The sequence below is a fragment of the Catharus ustulatus genome, chromosome 5 (assembly GCF_009819885.2).
Source record: "Catharus ustulatus isolate bCatUst1 chromosome 5, bCatUst1.pri.v2, whole genome shotgun sequence".
Classification (NCBI taxonomy): Eukaryota; Metazoa; Chordata; class Aves; order Passeriformes; family Turdidae; genus Catharus; species Catharus ustulatus.
This window is the reverse complement of record NC_046225.1, coordinates 70,098,163-70,116,910: the sequence shown is the minus strand read 5'-3', so window position 1 is coordinate 70,116,910 and position 18,748 is coordinate 70,098,163. Positions and strand designations below refer to the sequence as shown.

The 18,748-nt window shown below is 43.2% G+C and overlaps 1 protein-coding gene across 1 annotated transcript in view; it reads left to right on the top strand.

Annotated features, from left to right (window-relative positions):
* Positions 1 to 12,832: 12,832 nt before the first annotated feature.
* Positions 12,833 to 18,748, top strand: part of UVSSA (UV stimulated scaffold protein A) — a 45,660-nt gene continuing 39,744 nt past the window's right edge. Inside the window, exons 1-4 of the mRNA XM_033060701.2 lie at positions 12,833 to 13,053; positions 13,280 to 13,610; positions 16,886 to 17,006; positions 18,155 to 18,580. Coding sequence (XP_032916592.1) covers positions 12,956 to 13,053; positions 13,280 to 13,610; positions 16,886 to 17,006; positions 18,155 to 18,580 — 976 coding nt within the window. The 5' untranslated portion in view covers positions 12,833 to 12,955. The remainder of the gene's footprint in view (positions 13,054 to 13,279; positions 13,611 to 16,885; positions 17,007 to 18,154; positions 18,581 to 18,748) is intronic.

The window sequence follows — 18,748 nt, the reverse complement described above, 5'->3', positions numbered from 1 at the left end:
CAACCTTGAGCTCCAATCCAACAGAGGTGTTGGTTCACAGCTCATCTCACAGGTGGCCCCAGACATCAAACCAAGAGCAGCAGGTGACTCAGAGTAAGTATAAAGTTACTTGAATGGTAGAACTCTAGTAAAGCAAAGACTGTTTCCTCTCAAGATCTGGCTGAGCTGGAAATGAACAGTATCCTTCACTGTGAGGTTTTCTCAGGCAACAAAATGAAGCTCTGGATTTTGGTTGCAGTGTCCCTGTTTGAATGCAACAGTTTGTCCCAGTTGTGATCAGGACAAGATCCTCTAATTTCCACAGTTACACCAAAGATGAGAATTGCCTTAACCTTTCCTTCTGTTTGTTGTGGTCCAGCCCTACTCTAAATGCTGAAGATTTTCCAGTATTGCAATAAGGAAGATACTGGTAACCTTTCACAGTGCCCTGTGTCAGCTCCCATTATCTTCCAGGCTGAGAAGGGTTCAGGATGCTGAGGTCACAACATTTTGTAGGTAGGAAATAGCAAAGCTGATACCAAACTCAGGCAAAACGTTTTCCTGCAAGCTTTGAAGATTGATGAACTGGTAAAGGTTTGGGTTTTTGTTTTTTTTTAATATAAGCATGGCCTTTCCTACTCAGTAATAAAATTACTCCTTGGGGAGAAAAAAAAGAGAATATATTATTTGGGACAGGAAGAATGAGAAAATTACGTCTGGAAATCTGCCAAAAAGAAACCTTTGAACATGCATAATGGACCACTATTCAGGGGGAAAAAAAGGAATATTCTGATTTGCTTTATTTTCAGCCTCACCCTGAGCAGAGTGTGTTGGGAAACACACTAAACACTTTTATTGAGGGTGCTTTGAGACCCGCACTGTGACAATGTGCACTGGGTGTTCTGTTGCAGGATAGAGGTCACTTGATACAAAAAATGAGTATTTAAAACTTCATCCTGTTTTATGTTCCATAATGAGGTATTCTGAACACCAAATAAAGCCCAGTCCAGATCCACATGGTAGTTGTTCAAGTCTGATCCATTTCATCCTTGAACAGATAGTTTCCAGTGGTTTGCTCTGATCACTGAATCTCGTCCTTGTTTGATGATGAGGGGGGTCAAATATTCCCCAGATCTCACTGCCATTATGCCATTGTGCTTCTCCAAAGATTTGGTGTCTGGTTGGTTCTGCAACATGACTCAGCCACACTGAAAGGCAGCATTTTTCTAATTCAGTCATTTATTTTAAAGACTTGGCCCTGTTAGCTAAGCTCTGAAAAGTTTTCAGGAGCTCAACTTTCTCTTTGTTTAGAAGGAGATGGAGGATGGGCAGAGCAGGACAGCAGAATTTCTTATCTCTTTACTAACTTCTACTTAACTTAGAAGTATCTCTGGCAAAGTCAGGGGAAAAAAATTTGCAGTCAAGACCAGAGAGAGGGAGCAAGAAGTTACAGTTCAGTTACTGTTGGATGTGAGGGCTGAACATGTTTTTGGCACAGCAGCTGTAGAGCCAACACAAAGTAGTTCCACCTTACAGCTGGCTTTTGTGAGAAGTTGTGTGAGAATTAGGCATTGAAAAAGAACTCCTAAGTGATGTGCTGATCTCTATTTGAACTGAAGTTCTAAAACTGTACATGGGAGTTCTTAACATAAAAATAAAATTAATCCTCATTATGAGCTAGCTGGCAACGAGTTGATTTCACTGAGGAGCTCACAGTTCTGAATCAGGTATTTTCAACTACACCATAAAATCCTGCTATTTGATCATGTTACAATTATCTGAGATCTGTATCCTAAGCCAGAGGAAATCAGCTGTAGGATAAGTAGCACCACAAGAAGAACAATAGGAAATAACAAATCAACAAAAAACAGAAAGGGCTGCTGAACAAGAAAGGCTGTTTGGTTTGACTCATTAAAAATGAGATCAAGCATCAGGGTAGAGCTAAGAAATGTTATCAGCCAGTTACCTTTCAAAGAGATTAAAATAACTGAAGCTTTTAAAAGTGAAAGAAGAAGAAATTAATATGGAAGTACTGTGTGATAGAGATCCAGACATTGTTACAGAACTGCACCAGCACCTTGCTGCTTGCTCCTAATAAAGATGGGAATGTGCGACATCGGTGGGCGGCGTGGAGAGGGAGACGCACTGAGGAAACCAGAAATAACTCAGCAACATGGAAGTGAAAAAAACTGTGCCTGTTATAGAAGCCAAGTGATCAGCCTCCTGGGATTGTTAATTGTTCAGCTCTGATAGAAATAAATGCTCTAGTGTCCAGTCTGGGAATTGTATCATGTAGAATCAGAATGGTTTGGGTTGGAAGTGACTCCTCTGACACTATTTCCTATTCCATGAGATTAAATTTTAGGTTGTGCATTTAAGGAAATAGTTTTACCTACTCCACAGAACAGAGGAGCAAATTTTCCCAGGGACATCATCTGCATTCCCAGCCAGGACTTTTTCCTGAAAGAGCCAGAAGGAAGAATGAGGAGAAAAAGATGATAAGGTCTATTCACTTCAGGACAAAAAGATCTTTAACTAACTTAAATATTTTGTTCCCCACCCATGGAGATCAAGCAGGATCATATAGACAAATCCCCCAAAAGGAAATAAACAGATAATAAACCAGTAGACAATTTCCTTTTCTTTCTTTGCAAACCACAGCAAGACAAATTGCTCAGAAGAGCCAGGAGTGGAGCTGTGGGAAGTTGCTCAGGGTGCCCGTGGGTGCCCCTTATGGAGATGTCTCCTCTTTCAAGTAGCAGCTTTAGGGATGCAAACCAGAGAAATATTTTATTAAATACTGGAGGGGTCAGGGGGAAATCAATCTTGGAAAAAGGTCAAGTTGCCCTGGATGCAGTCATTAAGGAAAACCTTGTATTAATTCCTGCCAGGAAGGGCATCGTGCTGTAATGTCCAGCTAACGCCTCCACTGGAACAGCTCTGTGCCCTGCTGGCAGAACTGCTCTGGGACAGCAGAAACCCAACAGGCAGCGTTGGAACCCCTGGCTGTTCCTGCCCCTGCTCCTTTTGAGGTGTCTCCTCAGTGGAAGCTGTTTTGATCAGTGATGGGGGGGAAGAGGCTCTTTCTCCATGAGGATCGTGATACAATTTTCTATTTTAAACTGCACACTCAAGTCACTCTCTCGTTGTCCTGCTTCTTGGTGCACAGGAGCTCATGAAATCATTTGTTCCTATTTGTGGCCTTAAGGAACATCAGTTTACAGGGCTGACTTCCACCATAGGAAATGGAGAGGAATTCAGAGGATGGTGGGGGATGCACCAGGAGAACATCTCTGTGAGCGGCTGCTGGAGCAAGGGAAGCAGCAGCAGCATCTGGTGCTGTCTGTGCCAGCTGCAGACACCTGAGCAGAATGGGGAGCTCTGCTTTGGAGGGGAGGGCAATCCCCAGCTCTGATCAGCTGAGTCCAGTGTCACATCCCTATCTCAGGAGTATTGCAACCTGCTCTTTCCTTCAGTCAGCACGAGGTTTGAGCCAAACAGCCTTGGAGTCTGTAAATGGATCTTGCCCTCAGGGCATTTGCAGCTTGCCCATCCTCTGGGTACAGAAGGTGCCTGGAGCAGCTGTGGTGCCAACCTTTGTGTGTGGGAGCTGAGACACGGCCAGCTCCAGGAGGAACAGCCCTGGAAGGGGACAAATACCATCAAGTGAGTGATCCAATCTTGTTGGACGGTCAGACAGGGAAGAATAGATGAGAATTGATGTTGCTGATGCAAATCTGCTGGCTTGTCTTTTCCAGCAGCACTTTGCAAATGTTGATCTCAGATATACATACCCTCTGATGATCCAGGCTTTGTGGCATCTGTTTTTTTCTGAATGTCACTGTCACATCCATTGCCAGCTATCTGGCTTCAGTGCTGCATTATCCTACTTCAAAAAGCAGTGCATAAACAGGGTGCTGGTGTAATAGGACAGCTAATGATTCAGTTTAACTACCAGGTATAGAGAAAAGCCCAGAGGCTACAGCTGAATTGCTGTTTTGCTCTTTCAGTGAGTAACAGGCCTTCTTTGACACACCTAATTTTTATAATAATTGGAAAGAATGTCACCTGCCCTGTTAAGAGAGAAATTATCCTACCCTCGGCCAAAACACACTCCCTGTGTCTCTGGAACCTTCTTCTGAGGAGGTAAAATTAAGAATTCTTCACTGAAGTAAGATTAGCAGCTCCTGCATCCAGAAATACCTCCCTTATTCTAAACCAATTAGCAAAGGATAATGACAGGTTTCTTTGCACTGGGAAAATATAAATAACATCACTGTGATCACTGCATTTGAGGGTGTGAGATGCTGGAGCAAATTTTTACCTGAATGAAGTCTTTGGCTTAATTCTTTCCCTCCACATCTTGTATTTCCAGGAACACCACGAAAAGAAATCAGAGTGCTGGTGCCAGTTTTGTCTTGGCAGAAGAAGCCAAGATCTTTGGGCCAGTGAACCTAGCACTGAAACTCTGGCTGGCTATTTTAAAAATATTATTTCAAAGTAACACCTCTAGGTACAGGTGAAGATCATGCTCAGGTGAAGAGATACTAAAAGATCTGAGCTAAATCATAAAGTCTCATAGAACAAGTTTCTGGAATGTTCTAAAACTTTTTGTAAATCCCATTAAATACACCAGTATGGATCAGTTCTGTTAAAATACCAAAGATTAAAAATGCCACCTCACAGCTTCATCTGCTCCAAGCAATTAGAGGGGCTGATCCCAGCTTTTGAGGAACCTTCCTATCAACCTTCTCTGTCCTTAGGTAATTGAGTCTTGACATTTGGAACATTCTTGAAAACTTCCAGTAGTAATTTTTAAATCAGGGATGCTTCAAAGAGACAATATCCCTTTTCTTACACTCTATTTGCAAACACTCTCCCTCTGTGCTGTCCCCTCTCCAGGATCCACTGACAACTGCACAGCACGAGTAGCCAGGGTCCTGCTTTAACAGTTACTGAGTCACCAGGATTTTCATGTCCTGCGATCTCTGTTTTGTGTAAAAAGTCTTCTCTGTAATGCCTTCCAAAAGAGCCAGTGGCAACAGATCTCCAGTGTCTGATTTTGGATGTTGAGTCTCAAAACTATTTACAATCCAGGGCTGTTTGGTTCAAGCACATCTGTCAGAAAAACATCATCATGACACAGAGAATCTGTTTCCTCACTGGTAAAATATGTGCCTGGTTTCCAGTTTGAATTCATCTTTTGTTTCTTGTGTTTTTCACTGCTATACTCAGAATCATTTAATGTGATATTTTTCCCTGAAGATAATTTTATTTTATGAACAAGTTACCCCACAATAATTGAAACTTATTTAAATCTTTATTAGTAGGCACTATTGTAACTATTTATTTTCTGCTCTTTGTTCTTGTACCTATTTTTAAAATAACTTTATAAAATGCATATTATTTTAGTATTTGCTGTGCTGTTTACACATTTTACAGAGCTTAAACTACTTAGTGCTTTTTATTATTGCTCTGAAACTGTTTAACCCTGCTGTTCCCACAGTGTGATTCCGTATAATAGAGGAAATTTGAAATTTGCTGATGGTTTTGAAATAGCAAGAACTGCTGTTTTTCTATGCAGCAAATGCAAAATATGGATTGATGTTAAAATATTCCTGTGCAGTTCAAGATCTGTGATACTTTTGAAGAGACAATTCAGTCTGTTTCTGCACCAGATAAATTTTGTTCCCTAGGGTTTTTATTGCAGCATTTAAAACAGAGTCCAAGCAGCGATAGAAGCATTTGGAGATGAGAGAAACCACACTGATTGCAGAAAATTTGGATTCCTTGTTTGTAGTAAGTAAAGTTACACTGGTTTTGACACATGAAAGGGAACATCTCAGCACTTCCATCATTTCCTGGGAGCCACTTTAACCAGCCTGTGGTTATGGTGCCCAGGGCAGTGTTTTGGCAGCTCCATTGTGATTTCAGTTCACCAGCACAGGCATTTCAAGGGAGAGTCACTTCTCTAACAGGAACAGGTTTTACAATTGTAATAAGAAGGGAAAGGAATTTTTTCAGCAGCTTTTTGGTACAATCAAGCTTTTTTCATTGATTTATTAACAAGCTTAAATATCTTTCATATTGGTTTTTAAAATTGGCTTTAGAGTTTGGGGAGGAGGTGGTATTTTTGCTGGGTGTTTTGGGAAGGGGGTTGGGGTTAGTTTTATTTGGTTTTGGTGGGTTTTTTTGTGTATGCATGTGTGTTTAGAAAAAAGGCAGTGTACCACTAGACATTTTCAATGTTTTTGTATTTTTCTGTTTCTGTATTTTGGTTTACTCCATTCATTTCCCCCTACAAGCACAGTCATTCTTCTTGGAAAATGTCTCCACCTTTCTCAGAGACATGTGTTCCCTTTTAAAGTGCCATTAAAATTAGTTCCTATGATGTGATACTCAGGAATGCTTTGTTCAAACAAAATCTCTTCTTTGCCTATTTGATTGTGAGACTGCGATTATGTTTAAAGGTTAGGATCTGTTTCAAGATTTATTCCTGGCTTGGAAACAGTCTGGCTTTGCACAGGGATGGAAGATGCAACAGAATATGGGAAAAAGGGTTGTGAGTGGGGCTCTTAGGAGATATTTTTTGTATATATGTACGTATGGTGTGTGTATATACAGATAAATACAACGTGCCACAGTTAAATATCTGTCACACGTGGCCTTGGTAATGCAGGGTTGATGGCTGGACTTGATGTTCTTGGGGATCCTTTCCAACATAAATGATTCCATGACTCTCCCAGGTGACCCCTGAGGTTTTGGATCCACCCCATTGGCACAGGCTGCTGCCACAAAGGCTGTGAGCTCAAACCCTACAGTTTAAAACCAGAATCAAACCTCTTGCTGACAGTGCCAACGATTTGTAGTTGATGCTGAAAACATCGAGCAGGATTTCCAAGGCGAGGCTTTTCCCCAGGATGAGCGGTCTGAGCGGTCTGAGCCCCAGCCTTTCCTGGCTGGACGGGCTACAGGTGTTCCTGCATTGCCACCTGCTGGGGGCTGCGCCCAGGGCAGGGACACGGGGACACCGGGACATGGGGGACACGGGGGACATGGGGACACGGGGACACGAGGACACGGGGACACCGGGACATGGGGACATGGGGGACACCGGGACATGGGGACACGGGGACACCCCGTACCTCGCAGCCCCTCCTGAGGGAGCCCCGTCTCCAGTGGTCCCCCCGCGTGTGGCTTCACACCGGCAGAAACGCCCCGGGCTGCTCCTGGAGGGGGAAATAGAGTTCATGGTGTGTGTCATTCACTTGTGGTGAAGAGTGACAAAATTCAGAGCCTTCAATTTTTACTCTTACCTGCCAATATAATAATCTTAAAATACTTCTGTATACATTTCATTGTTATTCTCATCTGAAAATGTTCTTATCTGAGAAGTGTATTTCTCATAGCTCTGTGAGCTTAACTAATATTATGTATTTTCTAATATAAAAATTTAATAATATTATATTTTATTATATTAAAATAATTTTAATATAGTATAATATAATATAAATTATATATTATAGTATAGTATATTAATTATATTTTATATATGTTATATATGTTATATATTTTTAATATAATGTATAATTTACATGATATTATATTTTTACAATATTTATGTATTGTAAAAAATACATAGCTTGTGGGGGGGGGTTGGGGCTTCTGTTTGTTTTGGGTATTTTGGGGGGTTTTTTATTAAATAAATAAAACACTTTCTAAATAGATGTAGAACTTTTTCCCTCAGCAGTGAGGAGGCTGTGTCTGTCAAAGGCTCTGCCTCTTGTGGCCATGCAGGACTGTGGTGACAAAGGCAATGACAGAAGCTCTCACAGTCACCCAGCTCAGACCAGTGCTGGCAGTGCAGTTTCCTCTACAATCCCTATAAATATACCTTGCCAACTTGAAACTACTGGCTGCCAGTTTTGTTTACATTCAAAAAAAAATCACCCCCATACTTCACCAGAATTCAGGTTCCATGATGGATGCCAAGGACATCAAGAGAATTTTTTGTACAGTTCACCAAGCAATGTTCACCACAAATACTGCTTTTTCAATATTTGATATAATTTTACCACTGTGACTAGTGCAAAGAGAAGTAGGAATAATTCATTTAAGAATGAATTTAGCACTCAGGTGAGACAGGATGAAACCCAGAATAGGGGTGGCTGCATGAGTTACACTGCTGAGGTCACCCTGCAGGAGGGGCTGCAGCTCAGGGGATGGGACCACATGTGTTGGCTGTACCTATGTCTCATTCCTTTACTGAGGTTCAGTTGCCTAAAAAATAGTGAAACATTTAGGAATCCTGGTAGTGCAAAATATAAAAGAATGTTTGTCAGTGGAACTGTCATGATGCACTTGCTGCAGAAACCAAGAGCATGCAAAGGGGTCCAAATACATGAAATATGAGTAAATATTTCCCCATTCTGCTCCAGCTTGGGTATTGAGCCACACAAGTGCAACACACCTCCTTAAAGGCATAAATAAAAAGCTACAGACACTTCTGCTTTTCAAGACACTTTCTTCTTCCTTTTAGTTATACTTCAACATTTCCTTTCCTCTGAACTGTGGTGTTTACACTCTATTTTTGTCCCAATTACCTCCTCAAGCCAGGGACTTTCTTCTACCTGCAAAAGCCACCCTGTATAAATAATTTCTTCATAGAAACAAGGCATTCTTTTATCACAACAATAAAAGAAATTCCCTGGGAAAGCTCATTTTGATCCATGAGGCTTTTTTGCTCACTGCAAATAAAAGTTTTGGCAGTGTCCTGGTGCTGAGGGGATGCAGATTTGGATGGATGGCTGAGGAGTGGCTCCTGTGAGCAAGTGATTGCAGTGTCACTGTGGGTCCAGGCTGCCTGGTGTGTGAACAGGACAGAGGAATGGGCAGGGGCAAACCCCAGAGCAGACAGTGCTTGGGCAGTGGTGTGTGAAGGCTGAGAGACACACACAGACCCAGCAGCCATCCCTGGCTGGAACAGTGACAGTTCCTCATCAGGAATGGCCTTCACTCCCCATTAACTGGAGGCAGCCCTGCAGCTTTCAGCAGCCTCAGAGCAGTTCTCTCCTTTCTGCATCCTTAGAAGAAAAAGAAAAGAGGAGCCAATGCGGGTATCTGAGCCACAGCTCCATGCAGTCTCTCCTTTGGAGAAACCAGCCTGAGCAACTGCAGCTTCACTACAGCCCAAGGCTTCCCAAGGATGGGACACTCAGGCACCCATCAGGCACAGGGAGCTTCTGAACAGTGCCATCAGTGAGTCAATGTGACACCCAAACCAGCCTCTTCAGGTTGTTTAAGAAACTGCTGCTAACACCAAATGTTTGAAAGCAGAATTTACACACAAAGGAAGTGTCATTTCTGTCTCTGTATGATTGAGCATCAGAGGGTCTCCATGCAGAATTTGGGCTGGATTTTCTCTTTTGGTAGCCTTGGGGGACTTCTTTTCCTCTGCAGTCTCCTTTTCTACATACTAACAACCTTCAAGCTGCTCCTTTTCTGCCCCAGCTGATCTGAGTCCTGCCTTAAAGGCTGCTATCCCCCTGACCCCAAAGACACCTCTGGGCAGTACAGTGGGGTGTGCCTTGATCTTTTTTGGGTCATTCACGTAGAATTGTTAGCTTTTGGTGTGGATATATATCGTCTAACATATAAAAATGCTCATTAAGCTCCACTTTGCACAGATATTCCAGTGAAGAAAAAAAACCTATTTACCTGCATTGATACCAATCAAGTGTGTCCACATTGGTGTGCAGTTTCAGGAATTCCTGTAGGATCATTTTTTAAAAATTATTCTAGACATAAAAACAAGATATGTGTAGGAAGGTGCTCCTTGATTTGTGATGGTTCTCCCACAGCTATTGCTGCTCCATCCAACTCACAAGTGGATATTTAATTAGTGATCTAGGCCACACAGAGCAAGCTCATTTGTCTTCTCCTATGACAGAATTATAAAATGTTACAGTAGGCTGAAGTGTTGTCACAGTCACTATTTCACATCATTAGAGGAGGTCACCAAGTACCTTTGGCCTTGCATTATTGATGATTTAATGAATAGGTTATCTCCCCTTGGAGAACATCTGTTTAAATATAGTCTTTACCCCTTACAAAGTAGGTCAGAGCTTTGAAATATCTGTCACCCTTTTGCTCAGCTCAAACTGGAGGTTCAGCATCTATTCAGCTCACATAGAAGGTCATTTTCTTTACAACCCAATTGGCACAAACTCTGTGACAATTTAATAAGTATTAAATCTTCAGACCTGAAACAAAACTTATTTTAATTCCAAATTATTTGTAGGGACACCTTTCTTTGCCTAAGTTCCATTTTGGCAGGGAAAGAAATCCTCCTTTTTAATTTCATGTCATTAAGCTGAATACAGCTATCTTGGAAGTTCAGGGGAGTTTCTTTTTGACTGACATTCTCCTTTATTGCAAAGCTGGAAACAACCCTTGGCAAAGAATGATCCAGTAAAATGGTGGAACTGTCTCCTCATGAGATGTTTCTTTTATTAAAAAACTAAACTAGATAATTGAGCACTGCACAAAGTCTGAAATAATCCTTCCTAGAGCCATCAGTTTGACCTTTTAAATTTGTGATGGAACAAATAGTTCTTCTTTACTGTAAGAACACCCAAATCATTGTCAATGTTCAAAATTCTGGAGTTTTTCTTTACTTATGTTTGGCCAAAGGTACTGGACCAAGTGAAGATAAGCTCTGGATGGACCTACTGGTCCTGTTGGAGATTCCTTCCTGTAGGAGAACATTCCCATTGCAAGATGTAAGACATGCAACTCCTTGATTCAACAATCCACATAACATGAAGCTACAGACCCAGGCGTTGCTGAAACCAGGTGTAAACAAAAAAAACCCAAAAAACCAAAAAAAACCAACAAAACCATTGAACTCTGAGGCTCTGAAGGGGTATCAGCTGGTGTTCAGCTCTGCCTCTGCACTCCACAGTGTTCTGTGCTCCCCTCCATGGAACAGCCCAGACCACCTGGGGAAAATCAATGCAGGTGCAGAGCTTTGTGACTTTTGCAGCTGAATGAATTTTTCAGTGTTCAGGCTCTCTTCAGCCTTTTATCAGGCTGGTCCAGACGAAGAGAGTATGGAAGTAATTCAATGGTGGATATTTGCCATGTTCATTAAAAAGTAGAAGGGAAAAGGAGACTCAGCAACTTATGCCAACACAATTTTATGTAATTGTCTTTGATTTTAATAAATAAATAAATAGCCTGTCTCTCACTGGGATTTGCCTAAGGGACTATTATGAATGAGTTACATAACTCAGCACTCATTCATTCATTCATCAACTGATTCTTTGCAAAACCATATGGCTCCTTGCAGGGATTTCTTTAAACATTATGCAAAAGTATGAAATCAGTGCCTTTGTAGATGCTAAGTCTGTTGCTTGAGGCTCATTTTGAAATTCTGCTTCCAGATAGCACAGCAATGCTCCTTTTGCAAGTCATACCCTAACAGAAAGCAGTTGTTCTGGCACTTTCAATCAAATGAAGAAAAGAAACAGATATAAACAATGAAAGAGTAAACTGATCTAAACTTTAAAGATGAGCTGTGCCACTCTGTGTGACTTTCACATGGAAATGCACTGTGCTTCATGGAAGGCAATGGGGAAAGGACAAACATTATCAAAAAGTAGGATGTCATTGCTTTCATGCATTGAATCAGAAATAGCAGAGCCACTGCAAAATGCATGTATTCATTTACTGCAGGAAATCTGCTTCATGACGTGAATCCATTTCTAGTGAAAATCCTTCAATGCCATTTTTCCCGATCACAGGAGCCAGCAGACACAGCTGCAAAACCAATCCACATAGATCACTTCCAACACTGGATTAATGGGAATACTGTCAAACAGCTGACAACATATTATAACGGGAACTGATATTTTAGATGCCTTCCTTCTTTAGGATGTTCAGAGCGGGCCCCTGCAAGGTTTTGTTTATTCCCAGTGGTTAAGCAGCACTTCCAGGTTGTGCCAGCAGTGAATCCAGGGCAGTCCCGCCGTGTCCCAGGCCTGTGGGGCAGCACACCAGAACACTTCGGTGCTGCTGCAGCAGCCTCCAGCCTTGGCCCCTCACCACAAGACCCCCCTGAGGTGCCGGAGCCGGCCCGGAGATCGGGAAGGGGCTGGAGCACCATGGGTGTGAGGGGAAGGGGGGCTCAGCATGGAGACACGGAGCTCGGGGGCTTCTGGTGGCCAAAAAGCTGGGCTCTGCTCCCAGGCAAACAGAGACAGGACAAGGGGACAGTTTAGAAGAGGTCTAGGTTGGACATTAGGAGGAATTTCTTCACAGGAGGGGTGATTGGACCTTGGAAAGGGCTGCCCAGCACTGTCCCTGGAGGTGTTTAAGGAAAAACTGGAGGGGTGGTGTTGGCTTGGTGTCGATGATCTCTGAGGTGCAATTGGCTCTGTGATAAGCCGGGGCGCTGTGTGCCGGCCGCTCGCCCCTCCAGGCGGGCTCAGCCCTGCGGACAACGAGGGGTTAAACATCCCCTCACACAAACCGGGGCGCGGCTCCTTTAAGGCTTCCCCCGCCCCCCCAGCCGCGCTTCCGGGTGCCGGTAGGTCACGTGGGCGGCGCCGTGCGGAAGCGGCGGGCGGGGAGGTTGGTGGTAGGTGCCGGGAGGGGGGGGTAGAGGAAGGTACCAACGTGCGCGGGGGGGGAGGGCTGACACGGGGGCGTGACCCCAGCACTCGGTGGGCGGGGCTCCGTGTGGGTGTGGGCCCGATGGGCGTGTGCACGCGTGGGGCGCGGCCCAGCCTGGGGGCGGGGCCTGCGCTAGAGGCGGGGTTTGCTCAGGGGCGGGGCTCCCCCAGAGCCGGAAGATGGCGCCGCCCAGTCGCGGCCGGGCCCGTCTGCGCTGTTGGAGCCCGGCTGGGGCTCCCTCGGCCTGAGGGACCTTCGGGGCCGGTGTCCCGGCAGTCCCGGCGCCTCGGTGCCGGCGGAGATGGACCAGCGCCTGGCTGAGCTGGTGGAGGAGCTCACCACGTCGGGGGAGTCGCAGCTGGAGGCCGGCAGGATGAAGGAGCTGAAGAAGATCTGCAAGTACGGCCGGAGGGAGGGACAGAGCCGGGCCCCGCTCGTTGTCCCCGGGCCGGCAGTCCCGGGCGGAGCCGCCCCGAGTTCCTGCTCTGGGGACTGGGTGCTGCCAGCACTGAAATTTAAATTTAAAATTTAAAATAAATTACGTCCCCAAATATATGTTTGTTTCCGTGCTGAGCCTCTTTCTAAGTATCTCCCCCTCCTTTTTGTTCGTCTTCTCCGCGCTCAGGTCGTCGGAGGAGCACATCAGCCACGCGTACCACCTGCTGCTGACGCGGCTGCAGGAGGAGCACGCCGAGATGCGCTTCTCCGCCTTCCAGGTGGTGCAGGAGCTGTTCGCCAGGTCCCACCAGTTCAGGACGCTGCTTATCTCCAACTTCCAGGAGTTCCTGGAGCTCACGGTGGGCATAGACCACGAGCAGCCGCTCCCCCCGCCCAAGGAGGTGGCGCAGAAGCTGAGGAGAGCGGCCATCAAGGCCGTGCAGGACTGGCACGAGAAGTACGGGGAGGCCTACAAGCAGCTGTCCCTGGGATACCACTTCCTAAAGCGGAACAAGAAGGTACTCTGCGCTTTTGCTCCGCTGTGTGGCGTTAGGTGACGACCACCAGATGCTCAAAGTGAGGCAACCAATAAATGTAAAAAATAAAAAAAAAAGCTGTAGGAAAGGGCATTGCCTGTAGGAGACCTCCTGTTGAGCATGGTCTTTGGAAAACAAACCCCAGGTTTTCTGTTCATCTTGCAGTACTGTAGGATTTAGAAACCCCAGTCTTGTACTCACAGCTGGGCTCTGCCTTTTTCAGGGTGCAGGTGTTGCTCACCTGCTGGCTGTCACCCTCTGGTTGCTGACTGCAGCCCCCAGGTTTAGCTCTTTTGGGAAGGGCAATAATGGTCATGCGTTAAACTGAGGATAAACAGCTGTTGGATCTTTCTATGCCAGTTTAGACTAGCCTGGTTTCTGTACTGAGGTGCCCAGTTCTAGGTCCCGTTTGCTGGACAACTTTCCAAGTGTACATGCCTGCCACCCTCAGCTGCAGTGTTACAGCGCCAAAAAAGAGATTTTATGAAAGAGAAATTTGATGTAAACGTTAGCTTTTACATGTCAGTTCAACTTACTCTGTTTGGAACATTCTACTGCTTTAGTCTGTCTTCTGAGGTGCAACATTCACACTAGCATTCACACTACCTACAAGGATAATAACAGCCTTTCAGTAAACATACTGATTTTCTTTCTCTTCAGAAACACAGATTCAGATTCCTGACAGTAGATGAAAAGATTCTGTGATGTGTGATGTATTTCTGTTGTTCTGGTTTTCACAGTAAGCTAACTGAACTGTGCTGTGCTGGTTCTTTATACAGATTTTGGCACCTGCTCACAAAAGATGATTGTCTTCGAATTACCCTTTCTTATCTTGTTTAAGAAAGGAAGAAAACTAAATGACAGTCACGAGAAGTGCAAGACTGAGACAAGGAGGCTTTAACATATAATACATTTTCGCCCAGTTGAACACAAGTGTACAACAACTGCTGAAGTTTGGCAGGTCTCTCTGTGCTCCTGTGTCAGTGGCTGCTCCCCAGTAACAACTGGGGGATCCCTCTCCATGTTTTGATAAGAGCTGTGCTATTTTATAGAGCAGCTAAATTTGAATTCCTCTACAGTCATTAATATTAATAGAAGCAACCTCAGGTAGTTTGGTAACTCTTGTACTTAAAGACTTGTTATGAGCCAGCTGGCCTTTTGCCAACTTCATACTTGAAGTGTGAGAAGCAACCAAAAGTTTTCAGGAGGCATTTGCTACTTTTTTTGTAGCAAAACACAACAGCTGTTGAGTTCTGCATGTTTGGTACAGTAGTGTAGGGCAGCTTGGTTGGAGTGTTAGCTCTGTGTGTGGTTCCTGTTTGGGTTTTGGTTGGTTTTTTATTAATGGTCACCAAAATCACTTTATAAACAGTCAGAAGATTACAGCTGCTGCTCTTTTAAGATGTAAAGATAGAGAGCTCCCCAGTTTTTTAATATTAGTAGGTCAGTAGTAGTAGGTACCAAGCAGGTGCCTCTATAAGTGTTTGACTTTAGGAGCAAATAATGCTTCAGTATCCATGAATAGAATTATTTTCAAACTCCTGTATTGAAGTTAAGAAGAAAAGGAAAAAACAATTCACCTATTTCCAAGTGTTCCCATATTTGAGCACACTCATATTGTAGTATCTTTGTATCTGAGGAATGCATGGATGGAATTACAGAACAGGATTTCAAAAAGATCAACACAGAGTATAGTACTGCTGTATTCCAATATTTTCACAAAAGTTTCAGTCAAGCAATTTTTATTCCTCATATGTTTAGTTCCATAATTGCAGACCAGCAATAAAAGGCTTTGTGGTCCTTTTGGTGCAGAGAATGGGAAAGAATGGGCAGATGACTCCACTGCAGGTACTCTGGCATGAGGCAGAAGTTGTGCTTTAGGAAGCTGAAGCTGAGTCTGGTTTTCTGTGCAGTCCAGCCTGACTGCCAGCAAACTGTAGTTCTTGGGTTCTGTATCTTTGTTCTGCTTTTGTGGGCAGTGTTGTTCTTTGGGTGGATCTGTTTCTCCTAGTTCTGGGGCCGGGGGGGTTGTGCAAACCTGTAGGAAAATCAGGTCCTGAAAACCAAGAAAGCTCACTCTGGTGATCCTCATGATGCAGCAGCTTGTGAAACCAGATCTTTTTCCTACCACCCTTCTGTCCACCTATTCCCTACTGAAAATAAACCAGCTTGGTGAGTGTGCCTATTTCCTAAACTGATGGACACCTCCACGCCAGTTTCTTGGACAGCTGTTAGATAAAAACACTTGTGTGACTCCAGAACGTTGTTGTAAGTTATTGAGAGCCACTGCTGGATGTTGACATGCTTGACAATCTAACAGTGGCAAGAATGACAAACCTTCAGTGAGTGCTTGTGATGGAAACGTTGCACCAGAGTTTGGGCTGCAGAATCAGCCAAGTGCAGGCTTGCTCTGCACTCAGCATTGTCTGTCTGGCAGTTCACAAAAGTTACATGGTAACAATCAAAGGAAATTCTGTGTTTTTCAAAAGGGTTTCCTTCTGTATTAATGTGATCAAGCCTCCCTCCTTTAAAACAGGAGTGAAATTTTTTGTGTTTTCAGTCCCCTCTAAGAGCAAACTAAAACCCAAAATATTGCCAAATATTTAAGAAACATAAGCATTTTGATTGTTCAGATTAATGTTACAATTCAGCCATAAGTAAGTGAGACTGAATGGTTTTTTCCCTCAATATTAAAATCCAACAATGTGATTGTAAAATCACAAATTTGGTCTTTCTGAATAACTATGAAGGTCTTCTTTTTTATTTTCCTTTTTTGCAAAGTCTCTTTGTAACTTATGTATATATACTAGTTGTAGTGTTTATAAATTTTCCTAAATTTCCTGGTGGACCTGGTGTGATGTTTTCATGTAATCTTAATATCTACCCTGCATAGTTTCTTCCTGCTCATTCTCCCTAATTCCTTGTCTCCAGTGCTGTGACAGAAGTCTCCTAAAGCCCAGTTTGTTCCTGCACTCTGGATGTGAAAATCTGAGGGGTTTGTTTTTCTACCTTATGATTTCCTTTTGAAAGCCATTGATTCTCAAGAGTCCTTTATTATAAGTAAGAGTAAAAGCTCTGCTCACAATTGCTGTAGTTATTGATTCAAGGGGGAGAAGAGATAAAAGGAAATGCTGCTGAGCTTCTGGCTGATTCCTGATGTTACAGGATTTTTCACCACAGATAAGGATCTTAGGAAATGGATTTTCTATATATTTCTTACGAGGAGTGTTACACTTTTTTCTTAATTTCCTCCTTAGGTGGATTTTCAAGATGTGCATGCCAGAACTGTGGCTGAAAGGAGGAGGGAAGAGGAGAAGCAAAAACGACTGGAGAACATTTACAAAGAAAAAGTCAAAAGAACTGAAAAAGAAATGGAAGGTTGGTTGCTTTGGCTCATTTGGTTCATTTTTGAACTGAAATTGGTTTGGTTTTTTGTTTGTTTTTAAAGCAATCTTTTTTGAGAGTATATAAAATAAATTCTGAGAAACTAGCTATCCAGATAATAGATTACCATAGAAAGAAGGAATACTGGATTTGTTGTAGCTCAACCCTCCCTGTCTCTCACCTAGAGAATATCAGGGGAAAGAAGTGACTGTGTGAGTTCAGTAGGAAGAGAGGGACAAGAAAGAAATTGTTTTCAAGTAAAGATCTGGTGTCTAATTCAGTAAAGTATGAGTGCATCACCCCAAGTAAACAAACCATAAGACCTTTTGGAGCTAGTGAGGCACAGACTTACATTCCATATACAAGGATTGTGTTCCAGAAATACAGGCAATGGTCTGCATAGGAATCCTGTGATTCCTGTACAGAGTCACAGAATGTGGTGTAGTAAAACTGTGAAAAGTGTCACAGTGCAGCTAGAAAATATAACTGGGGCCCAAATCTCTGAGCAATATATGCATAGCAGACACATTTCTGTCATCCCAAAGAACAGCAGAGATAGTGAGTATATAATGCTGCTGTTATAAAGGGTTATTTAATTGAATTACTTTGGTGTATGTAATGCATGCAATTGTGTCTGCATTTATTCTGCATGCTGGAAATGTTTTCCTGCATGAGAGTGGAATTTTAAAGAGATTTAACTTTGTTAAAGTAATTTGTATCAGTAGCATCTCTTTGAGCAATAACACACATTCATGGCTGTTCCTACACACAGCTGTGAAATTCATGGCTGTAAATGAATACCCACCAATATCACTAAGAATTTCTCATTGCACCTTGTTTTCCTTCAAATTCTATGAAGCACTTTAGTCATCTTTACATACTGAAATTTTAGAGAGGATAAGGAAAGGAGGAACCTTGATTCTACATGCCTGACTGAGGAAATTCTAGGTTTCCTGCTTAGGTATTGTCACTTTTATAAGGACAATTTCTGCAGAAGAGGAAGATTTGTATGACTCAGTCCTCACTGGATAAATGGATTCCCTCTTTGACAGTCATACTTGTTTTGTACCTCTCTGTCTGCTCTGGAGATACTAACATTTTACAGTATCTAACAATTTTATAAACCAATTATGTCTTGATAGAAATGTCCCAAGAGATTGCTGATACACTGACAGAGATGGAAAACTGTTTCCAGCTTCTGATGCCAGATCCCTTCAATTTTGGGGTGAACGACATTGACCTGCAACTCAGCAAACGAATGTCTGCTAATGAGGCCGGACCTGCGTCCCCCTTGTCCTCCCAGGGCAAACTTAACCCATCCTATTTGGGCTGCATTGATGATGAGCAGCCATGCTGTAGCAAGGACATTCTTCCTGTTTCTCAGTGTGTTGCAGCTGATGGAAGCAAAGAGGTGGATGAGAAGCCTGAGCAAAAAGAGCAGGATGGAGGCACATGCTCGGACATCCAGTACAGCGGCCCTGCTCTCGATGACGATGAGTACCAGACTTTTGTTAGGAACCATGGGCTTATTTCACATAAATATACTCTAGACCTTGAAGTCTCCACAGGTACCTGGAAAAAGTTTGCAATATAACTGGAGCCAGCCTTTCTCTGAAGTGTTTTGTGGTTTTGGTTTTGTTTCTGTTACTTAAATGCTGGAGTTACTGGGCAGCATTTTGCTTTGGGATTCCTGGACACCACTTTCATTGTTTTTTAAATTTTTTGGTTTTTTCTGT